The sequence below is a fragment of the Ursus arctos genome, unplaced genomic scaffold, assembly GCF_023065955.2.
Source record: "Ursus arctos isolate Adak ecotype North America unplaced genomic scaffold, UrsArc2.0 scaffold_19, whole genome shotgun sequence".
In the NCBI taxonomy this organism is placed as follows: domain Eukaryota; kingdom Metazoa; phylum Chordata; class Mammalia; order Carnivora; family Ursidae; genus Ursus; species Ursus arctos.
In genome coordinates this window covers 45,993,113-46,010,430 of record NW_026622863.1, presented here as the reverse complement: position 1 = coordinate 46,010,430, position 17,318 = coordinate 45,993,113, and the positions used below count along the sequence as shown (strand labels likewise).

Genomic DNA, 17,318 nt, shown 5'->3' with positions numbered 1-17,318 from the left:
GGACTACGTCCATGTTAGATGGGTTATAGTGAGCGTCCACGGTGTACCAGACCCTGTGCGGAACGCTTTTACATGTTTGATTTCATTCATTCCCCTCAACAGCCTTTGAAGTGGATGTGATTCAAGCCCATTTTACACAGGAGTAAAAGCGAGGCCTTGAGAGGAGTACCCCAAGTGCGTCTGGCTCCAAATCTATGCTCTCAGGGATGCTCAGTCCCTTCAGCTACGAAATAACACCTCTGTCAAGGTCTCCCGCCACCCCGTTCACTCTACAGGCCCTCTGCTTTCCAATGATGCCCACTTCTCACCACTTTAATTTTTGGCAGAGCAGCCCAGGAAAACTGCGCAGGCGCTTGCCTGAGCCCCAAGCTCCGCCCACAGGGCACGGTTGTGTGCGTGGAGAAACTCGCCGAACCCCGCCTGAGCGTCAGCACGCAGGCGCAAGGGCGCGTGCCCTTCGCTGCCAGCTCTGATTGGCTACCACGGGCAAGGGCACCGCCCAATGGGAGGTGTGGATAGTGAGGGGTCCCGCACGCCTGGAGCAGAGAGGGTCTGTGTCAAGAGCGGCGGGGGCTGCAGGAGGCAAGAGAGACGGGTGAGGGCGCCGCGGGGCGGGCGGGGGAAGAGAGCGCTGGGCGTACGGAGAGGGCGGAGGGAGAACGAAGGGGACACCGGGGGACGAAGAGTCTTGGGGCCTGCGCTAGGGCGGGAGCGGCGTGGAGTGGAAGGAGAGCGCTCCTTCCTATGTGTCCTAGAGCATTGATTCCGCTCGTGCGGCGTGCAGGACCCTATCCTGGAGCCCGCCGCCCCCACCGCTTGCAGGGTGCTTTCATGCAGCGGAGTTGTAAGTCTGGTTGGTGAAAAGGGACGAGTAGCGGAAAAGTTGAACTTCCAGGCCCGTGGTGGGTTCTTTCCTGGAAGGACTTACTGATCTGTGTAAAAAGTCCCTATCTCCTCCCCACCAATAGTGCACAATCCCACAATTGGGAAAGGAGGAATGTAGACAAAAAGTCCAAATTTTAGATTGTTCGGGCCACCTTCTAGAGGGACATTTACTGGGTGCCTACTTTTTGTAAGCGTTACACCAGGCCTTGGGCCTCGCCCCATGGGAGTTCTATTTGGAGTGTGGCTATAAACAAGGAAAAACTGAACTCCGGGGCTCTGGGTTGACTCCTTCGAAGAAGATCCTTTATTGAGTGGCTGTTGTGCGCAGGGCCCTGGCAACTCAAATATTAGTGAGGGGGTTGGAACAGGTAAAGAAAAAGTAACTCCTGGGCTTTTAGTGAATCATTTATTCAAGGAGCATTTATTGGGCATCAACTGAAAACGGGGTCATGTGCTGGGCTATGTTATTGTGGGAATTCACGGTCCATCGGGAAAGTTGTCTGTTGGGAGAAGTGGCATGGGCACAGGGAGAGTTAGACTCTCATGGCCTCACTTCCTAGAAGGAGCATTATTCATTCACAGAATATCTACTGAGTACCTGTTGTGGGCTAATCATTGTTCTTGGTGCTGGAAATGTATCAGTGATGAAGAGGCTAACTTCCCTGCTCTCTGGGAGCTTAATATGAGCAACTTTGCCTGCCTGACTGTAAGTGGAACTCCACCTGGCCATCTGGCACTAACAGTTGAGTTAAAGAAGAGTTGGAGACAGTGGAGGTTAGATTCAAAGACTTAGCTGTGAGGGGCGCAGTCATTCCCTCAAGCACCTCTGAGCCCGTGCTGTGTGAGAGGTCTGGGTTGTGTTGAGCCCACACCTGTAGAAGGGGAGATGGGGACACGTAGAGGGAAGTTCAAAAGTTAAAAATCCCTGACCCAGGTCATGGTTTGGTTGGTGACATCAGCCCCTACAGTGAATCAGAGAAGCACAGACTGCATCCCAGGCTCGTGATATTGGCTTTGATAGAGGTAGCACAGATTACCATAGGAACCCCAACGAGGCAGGAGCGGACATCCCCCTGAGGATGTAGAGATGTTGTCAGGAAAGGCTTCACAAGGAAATGCTGGGTAAGGTTTTGCTAGATCAGAAAAGGAGAGAACTTTCCCGGCAGAAGAAATAGCAACAGGAAAGACTTCAGGTTCAGGAACAACATTTCTGGAGAGCTACAAGTCATGGTTCTGTCTGACCTTTCTCAGGTACGAGGGCCTTTGTGGTCTGCCCTACTTTTACCCCATTTCACATGTGACAAAACAGCATCAGAGAGAGAAAGTTAAGTGCTGGAGCTCAGATTCAAGCCAAGGGCATCTGGTCCAGAAGCCTGTGCTCTTGAACTCTTTGCTGCATCTGTGCGTGTCCGTATAGTAGGAGGAAAGGGGGTGCCCAGTGTGGAAACCGTCCAGACAAAGGTCAAGAGGTGTTAAGAGACATGTGTTCTTAGAAAGGGCACAAGAGGCCCTCCAGGTAAGGAGGGACGGTAGCATCAGAGGCCAGACAGAAGGGGGCTGTCTCTGTCTTAACAGATGTCTGGCACCATGGGGCATGCGTCCGCTTCTGAGTCACATGTTCATTGACAACTGAGGCTCCAGCACTGGATCCAGGCTTGCTGATTGATAGAGGCTGGTGAGTGAGGGGACAAGCTGGAAAGCTCCTGAGCTGCCCCCCGCCCCGCTCCTCCTGGTTTCCTGATGTTTCACCAGCTCCCCCCTGTTTGTCCAGGCACTGCCCTCCTCACCATGGCAGAGGTGGTGGCTGAGGTGGCTGAGCTGCCAACACAGATGTCACCAGGGGCGGTGGAGACGTCGACACCAATGTTCGGGGAGATGACAGAGATGTCGGAGATGTCAACAGAGGTGACCGAGATGACACCTGGGGAGGCCCTGGCCTCGTCCCTTTTCTTCCAGCATCACCAGTTCATGTGCTCTGAGTGTGGCAGCCTCTACAACACGCTGGAGGAAGTCCTCTCGCACCAGGAACAGCATGTGCCCACTGTCACTGAGGATGAGGCACTGGCCGCCCAAGATCCTGGCCTGGAGCCGGAGCTCATGGCAGGGACTGAGGATGGGCCTTTCCAGTGTGGGGAGTGCAGCCAGCTCATCCTGTCCCCCGGCGAGCTCCTGGCCCACCAGGACGCCCACCTCCGGGAGTCTGCAAGCCAGATCCAGTACCAGTGCGGGGACTGCCAGGAGCTCTTCCCCTCGCCTGAGCTGTGGGTGGCTCATCGCAAGGCCCAGCACCTTTCTGCCGCTGCCGCCGAGCCACCAGTGCCGCCCCCGCTGCCCCCACCGACACCACCCCCTCCACCCGCCGACCGACCTGAAGTTAAGATGGAGCCCTACGAGTGTCCCGAGTGCTCTACTCTCTGTGCCACTCCTGAGGAGTTCTTGGAGCATCAGGGCACCCACTTCGACTCCCTAGAGAAAGAAGAGCGTAACGGGCTAGAAGAGGAGGAGGAGGAAGAGGAGGAGGAGGAAGACGATGAGTTAGACACAGAGGAGGAAGAGGAAGTGGTGGCAGAGGTCGGTGGTGATGCTGCGGGAGGCGACAGGGCCACAGCCGGCCGGGCCGAGGGCTGTGGGGATTGTCCCCAACACTGGACCTCCACCGAGGCGCGCCGGCGACACCGACGGGCCTCCCGCAGCCCGGCATCGGCGGCCCACCCTTTCCACTGCAGCCAGTGCCAGCGCAGCTTCAGCTCAGCCAACCGGCTGCTGGCTCACGGGCGGGCCCACGTTGGGGGCACACACGAGTGCACCACCTGCTCCAAAGTCTTCAAGAAAGCCGCCTCCCTGGAGCAGCACCTGCGGCTGCACCGCGGCGAAGCGCGCTACCTCTGTGTGGACTGTGGCCGCGGCTTCGGCACGGAGCTCACATTGGTGGCTCACCGGCGGGCGCACACTGCCAACCCCCTGCATCGCTGCCGCTGCGGCAAGACATTCAGCAACATGACCAAGTTTCTGTACCACCGGCGCACGCACGCGGGCAAGAGTGGGGCGCCCCCCTCAGCAGCGGCACCGGCAGCCTCCCCGGCGCCCGCCGAGCCCGCGCCCCCGCCGCCGCCGCCGCCCCCCATGCCACCCGCCCAGCTGCCCTGCCCCCAGTGCTCCAAGTCCTTCGCCTCGGCCTCCCGGCTCTCCCGGCACCGGCGCGCCGTCCACGGGCCCCCCGAGCGGCGGCACCGCTGCGGCGTCTGCGGCAAGGGCTTCAAGAAGCTGGTCCACGTGCGCAACCACCTGCGGACGCACACGGGCGAGAGGCCCTTCCAGTGCCACTCGTGTGGCAAGACCTTCGCTTCCCTGGCCAACCTCAGCCGCCACCAGCTGACCCACACGGGCGTGCGGCCCTACCAGTGCCTGGACTGTGGCAAGCGCTTCACGCAGAGCTCCAACCTGCAGCAGCACCGGCGGCTGCACCTGCGGCCCGTGGCCTTCGCCCGTGCACCCCGTCTCCCCATCACCGGCCTGTACAACAAGAGCCCCTACTACTGCGGGGCATGCGGCCGCTGGTTCCACGCCTTGGCCGGCCTGCGACTGCACCAGCGGGTCCACGCCCGCGCGCGGCCCGGGCCCCTGCAGCCACCCCGGTCTCCGCCTCCCGCCCCGCCCCCGCCCCCCGAGCCTCAGCAGACTATCATGTGCACCGAGCTCGGGGAAACCATCGCCATCATCGAGACGTCCCAGCCGCTGGCACTCGAGGACACGCTGCAGCTGTGCCAGGCCGCGCTGGGGGCCAGTGAGGCCAGCGGGCTGTTGCAGTTGGACACGGCCTTCGTGTGACGCAGCTGAAGAGCGGCAGTAAAAGAGTTTGGTGGCGACAGCAGTTGTGGGCCCCTCTGGGGAGCAAGGGGACCCCCACTCCCCAACTCCCCCCCACCTCCCGGCAAGCCACTCCTGGCACCCACTGGGTGGTGGATTCACCCTGGCCTCTTACCCACTGACTCCTCACAAGAGCCCTGCCCAGGTGTCTCTCGCCACTTTTCTCTGCCTGTGGGGAAACGGAGGCTATGAGGCCTGATGTTGACCCATCCCAGGTCACCCCACTGCATTTCAAAACAGGGCCGGCCAAGGCTCTTTGTTCCGCATCCATGTCCCTGGTGCCCAGCAACGTCAGGTAACCTTTCCTGAGCCCCAGCCACGTGCCACATCGGTGCTGGGCACTGTCGAATACCTCTTTAGGCTCTCCCTTGTCCCCAGGCCCTCCCCTCTCCTGGACCCCGGGCACCCGGGACTTGGCTCTGCCTGGTGGAGAAAGGTACTTGATTTCTCTGGGCTTCCTTAAGCTCACTTTTGACAATGTGGAAAGAAATCTGTAGGTACCCAGGTACTCCGCCACGGGCCGGGTGGTGCCGGAGCCCCAGGAATGACTCAGAGCCAGGCTCTACCCCAGGAGGCACACAGTGGGGTAGGAGGAGCACCCAAGTACAGATGGCCTTGCTCTCTGGAGTGCGTCTTGTTGATTCATTCAGCCTGGGAGTCCTCAGGCCTCCCTCGCACATGCTGGGTGATGCTGGGGGCCGGAGAGGAGTCGGGCCTCTGCCCTGCCCCTGGGGAGCAGGCAGAGCTCAGTGAGAGGATCCTCAGGGCTGTGATGGGGATATGCGGGGACGGTGGGATCCCAGAACAGGAAACAACTCCCCTCCCCCCACCCCCAGGGACGTAGTGCTTGAGGAAAAATTAGGAATCTGCTAACGAAAGAGGAAGAGAACATAGCAGGCAGACAGCCCTGCAAAGAGGGTGAGTTCTTGGTATACTTGGAGACCGTCCAGTTATTCACAGCTACAATAACAGCAAACCCGACTGCCTAGCCGTGGCAGGCACGGCGGTTAGCACTATACATGGCTTATGACCCAGCGGGCCTGTGAGGTGATCTCAGCATTAGCCCTGTTGTATGGATGAGAGAACAAGGACAGAGACTCACCCAAGGTCTCACGTTAGGCAGCAGTGTCGTGGTTATTTGAATCCGGGAGGTCCGTTCCGCCCATGTCTGTAGCCAGTACTGTTGAGTCAGTGTGACCTGAGACGGGTGGGGGGAGGGGGTGGTGCTCAGAGGAGGGTTTGCTACAACTGGAGGAAAAGTGAGCTGGTGTCACAGAGCAGTTGGGGTTTGTTGGGGCCTCGAAAGATCAAAGGTCGTAGGATCAGGAAGGGATCCCCAACCTTTTCAAAGGTTACCTAAGGTCGCAGTCCTTCCCTCTCTAAACAGAAGTAGATGATTTATGGCAGGTCCCTGAGGCAGGCTCCCTCCAGGCCTCTGCAGACCAAGGTGTTCAGGCAGGGGAGGCTGTGGCTGAAAGTTGTCTGGGAAGGAGGCAGGCCTGGACCTGGGAAGGCGGGAAAAGCCTGCCCTAGACATTGGGGCAGGGTGTGGGGGGTCAGAAGTGGGGCTTGGGGCTCCCCAGCATCAGGGTGGGGCAAGGGGGAAGCCAAAGATGGTCTAGGAGGGAAAGGATGGGACCAGACTAGGGCAGAAGCCACAGGAGTGGGAGGAGGGGAAGGGACAACCTCAGTGACCTCGTGGCTGAACAGACGTGAGCAGCAGGGAGGCAGGGGAACCAGCCCTGCTCCCCTCCCTGGTCTGCTTGCTCTATGTCTTCATCCTACAAACAAGGTGATATCCAGAGGGTGTTGAGCAGGGAAGGCCAGCGATTGTTCTGGGCTCTATACAGATGCCACAGGAACAGCCCCTGAACTCTTGGGACATGTTCAGAATTCCCCTTTTGGGGCACCTGGCTGGCTCAGTCAGTAGAGCATGCAACTCTTGATCTCGGGGTTGTGAGTTCAAGCTGCTGCCCCCACCCCCACCCCACTGGACGTAGAGCTTACGTAAAATGACAGACTCCTTCCCTTTTTCTTCACTACTGAAGTCCAGTGGAGGACGGATCAGTTGCTCCTCCCCAGGCCCCCTTCCACCCCTGGGGCCTCCTGCCCTCACATGCCACTGGCATCACATGGAGGAGGTGCCATTTCCCTCTGCCCGTGGCCCCACCATCTGGCCCCAGCATATTTTCAAAGCAAGGGAAGAAGCCAAGTTCTCTGCACCAACCTTCCCAGCATCCCTAGATGGGGGCCAGGTATGTGCCCTGTTTGGAACAGAAATGAAAGCTTGGAGACCTGTTGGGGTTTAAGGACTGCTCCTCTGCCGCTGTCCGTGCCCACTAAGAGTCTGTGTCCAGGCTGTTTTTGGCCTGAGTGACCCCTCGTCCGGTGTCCTGTGAAGCAGCAGATAGCTCGGGCTATGGGACACAGAGCCCACTGTTCAAGTTTTGACTCTGCCACTTCCACTCTGTGGCCTTGACCCCTGATCCCCAGTTCTGTCAGCTGTCACCTGGGCATGATGGTGCCTGCCTCCCTCCGGAGGCAGAAGAGGATGATGGCGGAGTCCAGAGGCCAGCTCCCCCGAGGCCTCTGCGGTAGACAAGCCACACTTTGTTCCTCACGTGTGTGAAGGAGAGCAGAGGCCCAGGGAAGCTGGGCACGGGAGCAGTCCAGCCTGACCTCACTCTCCGCTGTTCCCCTGCCTGAGAGATCCTGTCCCAGCACAGCCCCTCAGGCACCTCCCTCACCTCTGTGGAAACAAGGCAGCCAGACAGGAAGCAGGTTTTCATGCCAATAATTTATTGAACGGAGGTCTGTACACAGGCAAACCTTACTGTGGAAACTAAGACATCAGGAGCTCCCCCACCCCCACCCCCTCAGCCCTCCAGGGTGGGGAGAGGAGGGAGGAGACCTTAGGGGCAGAGAACAGGAGGGGGGACACAGCTGTAGAAGGGGGACGGGCCAGGTTGGACGGTGTGAATCGACGTTTTCTTTAAGAAAAAAATTATAACAATCTATTTACACCCGGGGGGCCAGGGAAGGGAAGAGGAGTACACGGGCTGGTCTGGTTCTATTTACAAGGGACACAGGAGGGGAGGAGGGGTTGGAGGAGTGTAGGCCTGGGAGGAGGGGAGGGGGCCAAGGGGGTAGGAGGTCCTCATGCCTCCAACCCCCTGTCCTTCCTTCTCTTCCCTCCCCACAACCAGTTAAAATCCTCTTAAAAAGCCCACCACAGGGTGAGGCTGGTGAGGGAGGGACTGGAGGTAGGGACAGGGACTCATTTACCTCTGCCCTCTAGTCTGGGGGCCCAGTCAGGTCAGGAGCTTGATGGGCTATGGTCCCCCTTCCCAGCCCCACTGGGGGCTCCCAGATGGAAGGGTAGATGGTGGGGCCCTCAGGAAGAGTTAGTGAGTGGAGCTGTGGCATCGGTCGACTGCCAGTCCGGGCCGGTCTGAGCCTCACTTAAAGCTGAGGGGAAGGAAAAAGCAGACAGTTACCCTTTGCCTCTCAGACCTCCCGCCCAAGAGCAGGAACCCGGTAGGGGACGCTACATCAGAAACGGACAGCTGCCACTTCAGGTCCAGCGCTGCATACTCCAATGCCAAAGGGCCAGGTTGGACACCGAGGACTCACCACAGAGCCGGGCCCCACAGAAAAGAGGGCAGCTAGAACTTGGCCCCAACTCACAGCACTGCCCCGAGGAAAGGCAGGCCCACAGCTGCCCAGTCGGACCTTCTTCCCCAAGAGACACAGGAAATCCGGATTTGTACAAGCAATGGCCTCAATTTTTAAACGGCAACAAATTTAACTTTGTTTGTTTGTGCAAGCCAAACGTATGTCTTCGGTTTTCCAGTTAGCACTTAAATGCAAATACAGGCTATGGGACCCGATAAAGGTGACCGTTCGCAAGTATGCTATCAGACGTCAACAATTTCCACACGTGCGGGGAACTCGGGGCCCATGGGAACAGGCTCACCTCCCAGGCTGAGAAAGGCTTTCATCGACAGCAGAGGGCCCCCGACTTACCTTGTGAGGATGGAGTGAGGGTGGCAGTGCCCGCTGGAGACCTCAAGTGAGGAGGGATGAGAATGGCGTTGAGAGATGGTTGGATGGAGAGTTCTAGAGACAGGAATGGACATGCCCAGTCAGGAGGCAGGGTGTTGGGAGATGGGGTCGGGGTTGGAAAGGGGCACCAGGTAGGGACCCGGCTCTTGGCAAGGCCAGCTGACACATGTAGCCACTGAACGCTTTAAATGACAAACCAGAAGGGGCCCAGCCCAGGTGACCACAGAGCGCGGGTGAAGCAGCTTTGGGTCTCCTGTATCAGGAGCATCTCCCGAGCACCGCCCCCAGCACCCCAGTCCTATCTTTAACACCAAGCCCTCCTCCACAGTCGTTGCCTGCCCTTCCGGCTCCCCACTTCCCAAGCTGTGCCCTCACCTCCAGGACTGAAATTGAAGAGCGGGGGAAGCGGGCGGTTGTTGGGGAGCTGGGTTCCGTGACATCGCAATTCATCAAAGAAGCTGTGGGCGCAGGCTTCCAGGGGGGAGAGCCTTGAGGACGGTGTGTACTCCAGCAGGCTAGAGCAGAGTGCAATGGCCTCCGGCGGCGTTCGAGATTTGAACACCTTAGGGGTAAGGGAGAGCGGTCAGGAGGGTGAACCGCCCAGGCACGTGGACTCCTGCACCCGCTGCTCCAGCCTGACTCCCGCACCCCCACTTTCCAAACGAGGCACAACCTCGTTTGTGGGAAGCCACTTTCTTTGGGGTGAGCAGCTCACGTGGGTCCCATCATTGCATAGGCCCTGCAAGGAGCCTGTTTCCCCAACAGAAAAATGGCACTCTCGAACTTACCATGGACCCTCAACTTCTAGAGGATGGAAGATGCCATAAACTTTGGAGTCTGATGAGTTACGGACCCACTCCCAAGCCCTGACTCTATAGCCAGGTCCCCAGACCAGCTGGCCTCCAAAGGGCACCTCGGCCGTGCTGCCTGAGCCCCCTAGCCCCGCCCCACCTTTGTCCAGGGGTGAGCTTTAATCTGGGGAAACTTGAACTCCGTGTAGTTGGGGTTCATCTCTCGGATCTGTTCCCGGGTTGGTGTTCCCAGCACCTGGAGAGGGAGGGAGGGGTGTGAGCCAAAGCCCCTACCCCTCAGCCCCCCCGCCCATCCCCCGCCCCGGCGTGCGCTCACCTTGATGATCTCCACCAGCTGGTCTACCCCGCTGTCCCCAGGGAAGATGGGCTGGCCCAGGAGGAGCTCCGCCAGTACGCAGCCAGCTGACCACACATCTGAAGGGGAATGCGGGGAGGGTCAGGGCTGCCCCACCCATCGCCTCACAAACACCTCTCTCCCCCGCACTCCTCCTGAGGGTGCCAGGAGGGAGCCCCATTTTCTGGGCCCCGAGAGGAAGCACCCGCTCCAGGTCCCACACAGTTTAGGGACACGGGAACCTGCTGCTGAACGTCCAGGTCTGCCTGACTGCACCGCACTCTGTGATCCAAGTGTCTGCCGCCTTCCTTGCCTCTCTCCCCTCAGCGACCCCAGGAAGCCCCTGCTCTGCCTCTAGCCTCCGGGCAGCCCAACATACCTAGAACAGGCTTCCGTGTTCTCTGGGCCACGAGAAGGGCAAGCCTGAAGTCCTAGGCCTAGGCTCTATCCTGCCCTCGGGAACAGCTACAGGCTGGTAGTCTCGCCCCCTCCCTGGTCTGTACCTTGACCCCTGAGGCACAAGTTCACCCCTAAGGACCAGGCAGTTACTTCACGCTGCTGCTGAACATTCTCTCCCAACCCCTTCCGGCCCTCTCCTCAAGCCTGGAAAGGAGCACTGTCATCCCCACCAGCGGGGAAGGCCCCAGAGGCCGGGGGGAGCAAGTCACACCCTCCAGCTGGTAAGCTTTGCCTCCAAGGTCACCGGCAGCCCCTCCCCCCAGGCCAAGAAGAGAAGGCTGACTGGGAGGTTCCAGAGCGGGAGTGGACTCTGGAGTCAGGTCAGCTTTCAAAGCCCAGCCCTGCCCAGCCCCAGCAGTGCGAATGCAGGCAGGCGGCCTCACCGCGCTCGGCCTCGGGCTGCTCATCTGTGAAACGAGCAGACACCAGCATCGCCCTCCAAAGTTTGTGAGGACTGGATAAAAGAACACAGGTTAAGCGTGTCATCACCGAGCGTGGCAGACGGCACGCAGAAAGAAGGCAAAAGCTGCCCTGCCTGCCGCTCCCCACCCCCGGCCTCCCGTAAGTCTGACCAATGGACGACGTGTAATCAGTGGCTCCGAAGATCAGCTCCGGGGCCCGGTAGTAGCGAGAACAGATGTAGGAGACGTTGGGCTCCCCCCGGACCAGCTGCTTTGCACTGTGGGAAGAGAGAGGCAGGAGTAAACAGCAGGCAAGGGTTGGGGTCCCCCCGCCTCGCCCCTTCAGCCACCCAGCGCACCCCAGGTCAGGCCCACCTGCCAAAATCGCAGAGCTTGAGGACAGCAGTGTCGGGGTCCACCAGCAGATTCTGGGGCTTGATGTCACGGTGACACACCCCCTGGGAGTGGATGTAGGCCAAGCTCCGGAAGAGCTGGTACATGTACACCTGGGAGGGGCAGGGGACAGACAGCTGCAGCCCGGCTCCGCCCACAGAGCGCCTGCTCCGCTCTCGCCAGCCCCTCTCCCTGGCTCAAAACCTCTTCCGCAGCCCCTGGGTCCTCACTCTAGTGTGCACCAGAATCACTTGGCGGGCTTGTTTAAAAGAGGGACCCTGGGCCCCCTCCCAGAGTTTCCGGTTCTATAAGTTCAGGATGGGGCATCTGCAACAGGCCCTCCCGGGCTGCTGCCGCTCCCCACTTTGGGAATACCACCTCAGCCACACACCTCGGCAGAAGCCTGACAAAGAGACACAGCCGTCAGGAAGGCCTTGGGGGAGCCAGTCGCTCAGCTCCAAAACCACTGGCTATAGGAAGGGCTCAGCTGCCTTCGCCTGCCAGTCAAAACCACCCACGGGCTAGCCTCTCTCCAGCTGGATTTTCTTGCCACTCTCCCTCCCACTGATTAGAACATGAGTGCCAAGAGAGCAGGGATCTCGGTGTGTTCCCCACTGCTGCATCCCCCAGGGCCCAGACCAGTGCCCAGCATGTAGGCACTGCTCAGGCCAGCTTCCTGGGCCCCCATCCTCCTCGGTTTCCGCTGCCCTTGGCTAGAGATGCTGCTTCCTCACCCGGCACCTGATGAGCTCCCAGAAGCCTTCCTTAATCCTTCTTACCCCCAAAGCAGGCAGGCCTGGGGGCCCGTTTCCAGAATTCCCTGTGCTCCTTCTAGTATGGCAGTTGCTAGTCGTTTTATAGTTCTTTGTGACAACAGCTGTCCACTCGGCTAAACTGAGAGATCTTCCGGAGCAAAGCCTGGGTCTCAGTCAACTGGGCTTCTGGAATGGCTCAGTGCTGGGGTCAGCACACAGACAGCCACAGTAGGGATTCACCAAACCAGAGGACTCCCCTCCCGGGAGGCAGGATCCCCCAACACCAACCACCGGTAGAGCTCTGCGGCCCACCTAGGCTCAGGGTTCTTAAAGCCAGCAGGAGGAGCACCCTTCATCAAACTGGAACCCACCCACCTCCTCCCGATGCAGAAGGCTGCTGCAGCCTCTGCTCTCCACATCAGCCCTCGGCTCATTGATTCATTCATCCATTCATTCGAACACCTGCTAAGGGATAGTAACACCGAGGGCACAGCACCAGGCCCTGGGGAATGAGCCTGCACAGATGAGGAAGACACATGCTTTCCTCCAGCCCTGCCTCCTTCCCACCCCCCTCTGCCAAGGCTCCCAAGGCCAGGACTCGGACCTCAGTGTCTCTCCCCTGGCATTCTCAGGCCCCACCCCAATTCTGCGCTAACTCCACCAACACCACCAGTGCCACTGGGCTCCCAGCGTGGACCTGACCAGGTACGTTGCGGTCTCCGCAGACCCCCGTCAGCCTGCCTCCCTGATTCGGTCAGGCCTCAGGGTGGCCTGCCCTGCACTGGGCAAGCTCCGTCTATGGCGGTTATGGAGACAAGGGCGGGGAACACGAGGCCTCCAGAGTGCAACACAAATTTGGAGGAGGAGGGAACCCACAGAAGACAGGAGGATCCAAGGCCCCTGGCTTTGTGGGCCTGGGTCCCAACAGCCTGCCTGCCCGCCCACCTTGACATAGATGATGGGGATGGTCAACTTGGCCTTGGTGAAATGGCGGGCCACCCGGTACACTGTCTCGGGCACGTATTCCAGCACCAGATTTAGATAAAGCTCGTCTTTCTGCAGAGAGCAAAGGAGAGGTGTGAGGCACTGTGAGGAACAGGCGGGGGAGGGGGAGGGCAGGCTCGTGGGGGATAATGGGGGAAGGACTGGCAGTCACAGGAAAGGCAGGCAGGAACTCGGGTGGAGGACTCCCCCGCACACCCAAGGCCTCACCTTCTCCCCACTGGAGTAGAAGAAGTATCTCAGCCTCACGATATTGCAGTGGTCCAGCTTACGCATAATCTGCAGCTCTCGGTTCTTGGGAGCAAAGGGAAAGCGCCTCAGACAACAGCCGACTCTCCCTGCCTCCCCTCCCTGGTGCCCCTCGCCACAGCCCTGCTCCTCCACTCCTGCCAACACAGCCAGGCACCGACTCCTTGCATCCTGGCTCCAGGGCCCTCTGAGGCAGCCCTTAATTCCTCACCCCAACCCATTCCCCTCACATACAAGCTGGAAGCCTATGGACTAAGCCAACCTACAGATGAGCTTTTTTCAGCCCACTGTTCGAAAGTGTCCAATGTATTGCTGACTTTTGAAAATCAAATGTCTTCACATATAAAGTCAGTTTTCCAGCTTGTCTTGAATAATCAGATGACATGGCCACACAAGGCCCAAGTGACAAAAAATGAGTACTGGCCATCCAATTCACTCTGGTCCCCACTCCTCTCTATTGCTTCCCCTAGAGGCATCTGGGCCTTTGAACCCTGACTCGGATCGTGAGTATCAAGCTCCAGACTTCCATCTTCCCAAAGGGGGTCCAGCCTCAGCCTCTTCTCCGAGACACAGTCTCGGTCTCTTCCCTATTCTCTGTTCCCGAGTTCTGGCCTCGGAACACCTGCCTTCAGACCCCTCTCACTTCTGGGACTCAACACTAATCCAGTTCTGACCCACGCTCTGAAGCTCCTCCTGCCCGAGGGCTCTCACTGCCAAGACCCAGGCCCTGACCTGGTTCCCTCCCAGCCTAGATTCGAGTCGTTTATGTCCAGACTAGCCTAAGCTCCGAAACACCGGTCCTCGCCACGCTGAGTAGCCCTCAACTTCAGCTCCTCCACCTCCGCCTTATTCCCTGGGCCTCCACTAGGTTACAGGGCACAGCTGTATCAAGGAGGAAAGGGCGCCCCTTCCTCAGGGGAACAGAGCCCCACACCAAGGCAGATGGTTTGGTGAGCATAGGACAGGCTGGATTTCACCCTGCGCTTGCCAAGCACCTGGGTCAGAGCACGACCTTCACAAACACACTCATCACCTCTCCCAGATTTCTTTCCCCCTCTGTGCAGAAGGCTAACTTCGTGCGTAAGGCGGGCAGCTTCAGAATCAGACAAGCCAGAGTCTGGTCTTGCCCTCGACTCAATTCTCATCCGAGTCTCAGTCTTAGTAATACACCAACACCTACTCTCAGAGAATCTTCATGTGAATTAAATAAGAACTTACCCACAAAGCACTTCACACCGAGCCAAAGCCCAATAAACATCAGCTCCGGGCTCTCTTGGAACCCACACCCCTATCTTCCACACAATTCACTCCCTTCTTCTTCCCTTCTCTGGCCCATGTTCAGATCCCCTGTGGAAACCCAAGTCCAGCGCTCTCAGTAGGGCCCTCTTGCCAATCATGCCTGGTCACACCTCCTTGTCCCCATTCGCCCCAAGCTACCTTGAACCTCTTGTCCTGGAGAACCTTCTTGATGGCCACCAGCTCCCTGGTCTCCGCCAGGCGCGCCTGGTACACGACCCCAAACGAGCCGTTGCCGATGACTTTGATGTCTGTGTAGGCCACCTCCTGGGAGCGTTCCGGGCCTTGGCCTAGAGTGGCTACCACTGTGGTCACCTTCCCGCTATCGCCTGGGGAACAAAGGGGACACACGATCCACCGACCTTCCCCCTCTTGCCACCACCCGATCATAGGGCTGTGGGAGGGAGGGGAATCGCTGCAGGATGCTCACTGGGGGCGTCCCTGCCCCTTCCTTGTCTTTGAGAAAAGGTGGGTGTTGGATGCCTCCAGGCGCCCTTTCTGCTCTTCCCTTCAGGGAACCCTAAATCCTGCCTCTTCTCATGTGGGAGGACACTGACACCTAAACCTCTTGCTGTTCAAGTGTTGATAAGCCGTAATTTCTACCTCTAGTAAGCAGTAAATCACTGGTCCCTCTTGGTTTGAGGGCATCCTCACACTCCCAGATGCTGACTCTATCCACTCTGAGCTTACTGCCTGCCCCAGTCTCCTCCACTTATCAGAGCAGTAACCCTGAGGTACTTTTGCTTTAGGAAAGCACTAGCCCTTCTGACAGCCTGGGGGACAGTGACCTCTAAGTCCTCCTTGGTAGAGCTGGTAACTGCCACTGGATTTTGGTGGCAGAGAGGACGCCTCCAGGCATGAATGCCAGTGCCAGGACTCTCACTTTTTGGGGACAGTTAGACCTTCCCCAAATACTTCAGGGTTAGAAAAGGTGCTGACCTGACCTCCCCCATCTGTGTGGTCCAGAGCCCCAGACCCCTTCATGTACTGGGGTGGTCCCCAATGGACAATACTAAGTGGTGGGAATGGTGAATGTGACCTCTATTAACAAGGGGCTATCCAGGCCTCAGTCCTTTGAAGGAAAGTTCTAATTTCCAGTTCCATTCTCTAGACAGCAGCAAACTTCTGTGGCATTCTTAGGGAAGAGTGATCCTTTCTTTGGGGAACCTTTCATCAGTTCCCCAAAGTAAAGGGGTCATTGATGAATCAAGGAATCAAGTCCGTTTTGAAGGACCAGTGACACCTTCTTTTGAAAGGAGATCATTCTACATAGCTATTCTTCCAGAGCCAGCGACACCATCCCTCAGGATAACGAAAGAGGTTTAACTTCAGATTTTATGGGTAACTGTGAACCTTCCTGACTCTGTTCCATTTTTGTGGAAGAAGACCCACCACGACAAATTTTCTGTTTGGGGTTTTTTGTTTTGTTTTGTTTTTTTGCTTTGTTTTGTTCTGTGGGTTTGTTTTTTTGGGGGGGGGGTTGTTTTGTTTTGTTTTTAGTAAATTCTACCCCCAACGTGAGGCTCAAACTCATGACCCCAAGATCAAGAGTTGCATACTCTTACCGACTGAACGACCCAGGCACCCCAAGCCAAGCTTTTTGAAGAAAAGTGACTATGGACTTGATCTGCAGGATGCACTGATTCTCAGTTTGTCCTTATTTCTAAGAAGCAGCAACCATTAATTTCTATCATTGGAGATACGGTTCTACCTGTTATAGATGGGTGATGGTAACAGGTCTTGCGTTTTAAAATCAAAGATTGCCTGGGTACCATGTTTGGGAAGCCCTGACCCTACTTTCTGGGGACAGAGTAAGCCCAAATCCGTTTCTATGTGATAGTCACTCTAAATCTCCATTCTCTAAAGGAGAGCAAATTCAGATCCCCCTTTTGGGGTGATGGTGATCTTATGCTTTTTGGGAACAATAACTCTCTAGCCCCATTTGCAAGCGACGATGACTCCTGATCCTGTTGTCTAATGGATGGCAACATCAGATTCCTGTTTTTGAGGCTCAAGGATCCAAGACCTCGATACTGGAAGAACAGGAACCTGTGACCCCTGGGTTTTTTAAGGATTACTAATTCTAATCCTAAACTCCAATTGATGGTAACCCCTCAAATCCCTTTCTCTGGGAGGGGGAGAGCTCAGATTCCATCTTTAGGAAGCACAGTGAGCTGGAGCTCCTATCTCGGCATATGGAAGAACCTGATCGACGTCTGAAGGGCTTCAGGAACCCTGATCTCCACCCCCCAACAGACGCGGCTAATACTCACGGCCCAGCTTCACTCCGGGCGGCGGGAAGCTAGTGCCCGCACCGGGGCCGCCGCTGCCTCCTCCGCCGCTGCCGCTGGGGCCACCCCCGGAGCTCGAGGCCCCCACGCCCCCACCCATGGCTCCGACTGACACCTTCCCACCGCCGCTGCCGCCCGGGCCGGAGGCCGAGCCCCCGGGGCCGCCGCCGCCGCCGCCGCCTCCGCCGCCTGGCTCCGCGAACGAGCTGGTCCGCGCCCGGCCCGAGCCCCCAGGGCCGCCCCCTGAAGGCGCGCCGCCGCTCATGGCGCCGAGCGCAGGCCCAGGCCGCGGGGCTCGGGCTGCCCGGGCTGCCCCCGCCGCCGCCGCTGCCGCCGCCTCCCCCGGGCTCTGGCCTCTTCCAGGCCGCGCCGCTCGGGCTCCGGCTCCGGCCCAGCGCCCGCCGCGGGGCACGCCGGGAGATGCAGTCCGCCTGCCCTACGCGCCGCCGTCGCCGCCCTCGGTCCGCACAGAGAACCGCGTGGCACGCCGGGAAATGGAGTCTGCAAAG

The 17,318-nt window shown here is 58.4% G+C and overlaps 2 protein-coding genes across 7 annotated transcripts; one reads left to right on the top strand and one right to left on the bottom strand.

Moving 5' to 3' along the window:
* The first annotated feature begins 503 nt into the window (after positions 1–503).
* ZNF526 (zinc finger protein 526) lies at positions 504–8,662 on the top strand. Of its 6 annotated transcripts, none has more exons than XM_026482198.3 (3): positions 504–595; positions 2,461–2,560; positions 2,657–8,662. In XM_026482198.3, the coding sequence occupies exon 3, from the start codon at positions 2,674–2,676 to the stop codon at positions 4,711–4,713; it is 2,040 nt and encodes a 679-aa protein (XP_026337983.1). In that variant the 5' UTR covers positions 504–595; positions 2,461–2,560; positions 2,657–2,673; the 3' UTR covers positions 4,714–8,662. The 6 variants fall into 6 exon arrangements, with proteins under 6 accessions (XP_026337983.1, XP_026337982.1, XP_057170406.1 ...); XM_026482197.3 differs by having other exon boundaries at positions 1,468–2,560; XM_057314424.1 differs by lacking the exon at positions 504–595 and adding an exon at positions 665–844.
* GSK3A (glycogen synthase kinase 3 alpha) lies at positions 7,531–17,136 on the bottom strand. Its single transcript, XM_026482201.4, has 11 exons — positions 16,792–17,136; positions 14,660–14,847; positions 13,184–13,267; positions 12,917–13,027; positions 11,199–11,329; positions 10,995–11,101; positions 9,946–10,043; positions 9,769–9,864; positions 9,193–9,379; positions 8,779–8,871; positions 7,531–8,220 (listed from the first exon to the last, which is right to left on the bottom strand). Exons 1-11 carry the CDS (start codon positions 17,072–17,074, stop codon positions 8,147–8,149), a joined length of 1,452 nt encoding a protein of 483 aa, XP_026337986.1. The 5' UTR covers positions 17,075–17,136; the 3' UTR covers positions 7,531–8,146.
* Positions 17,137–17,318: the final 182 nt, after the last annotated feature.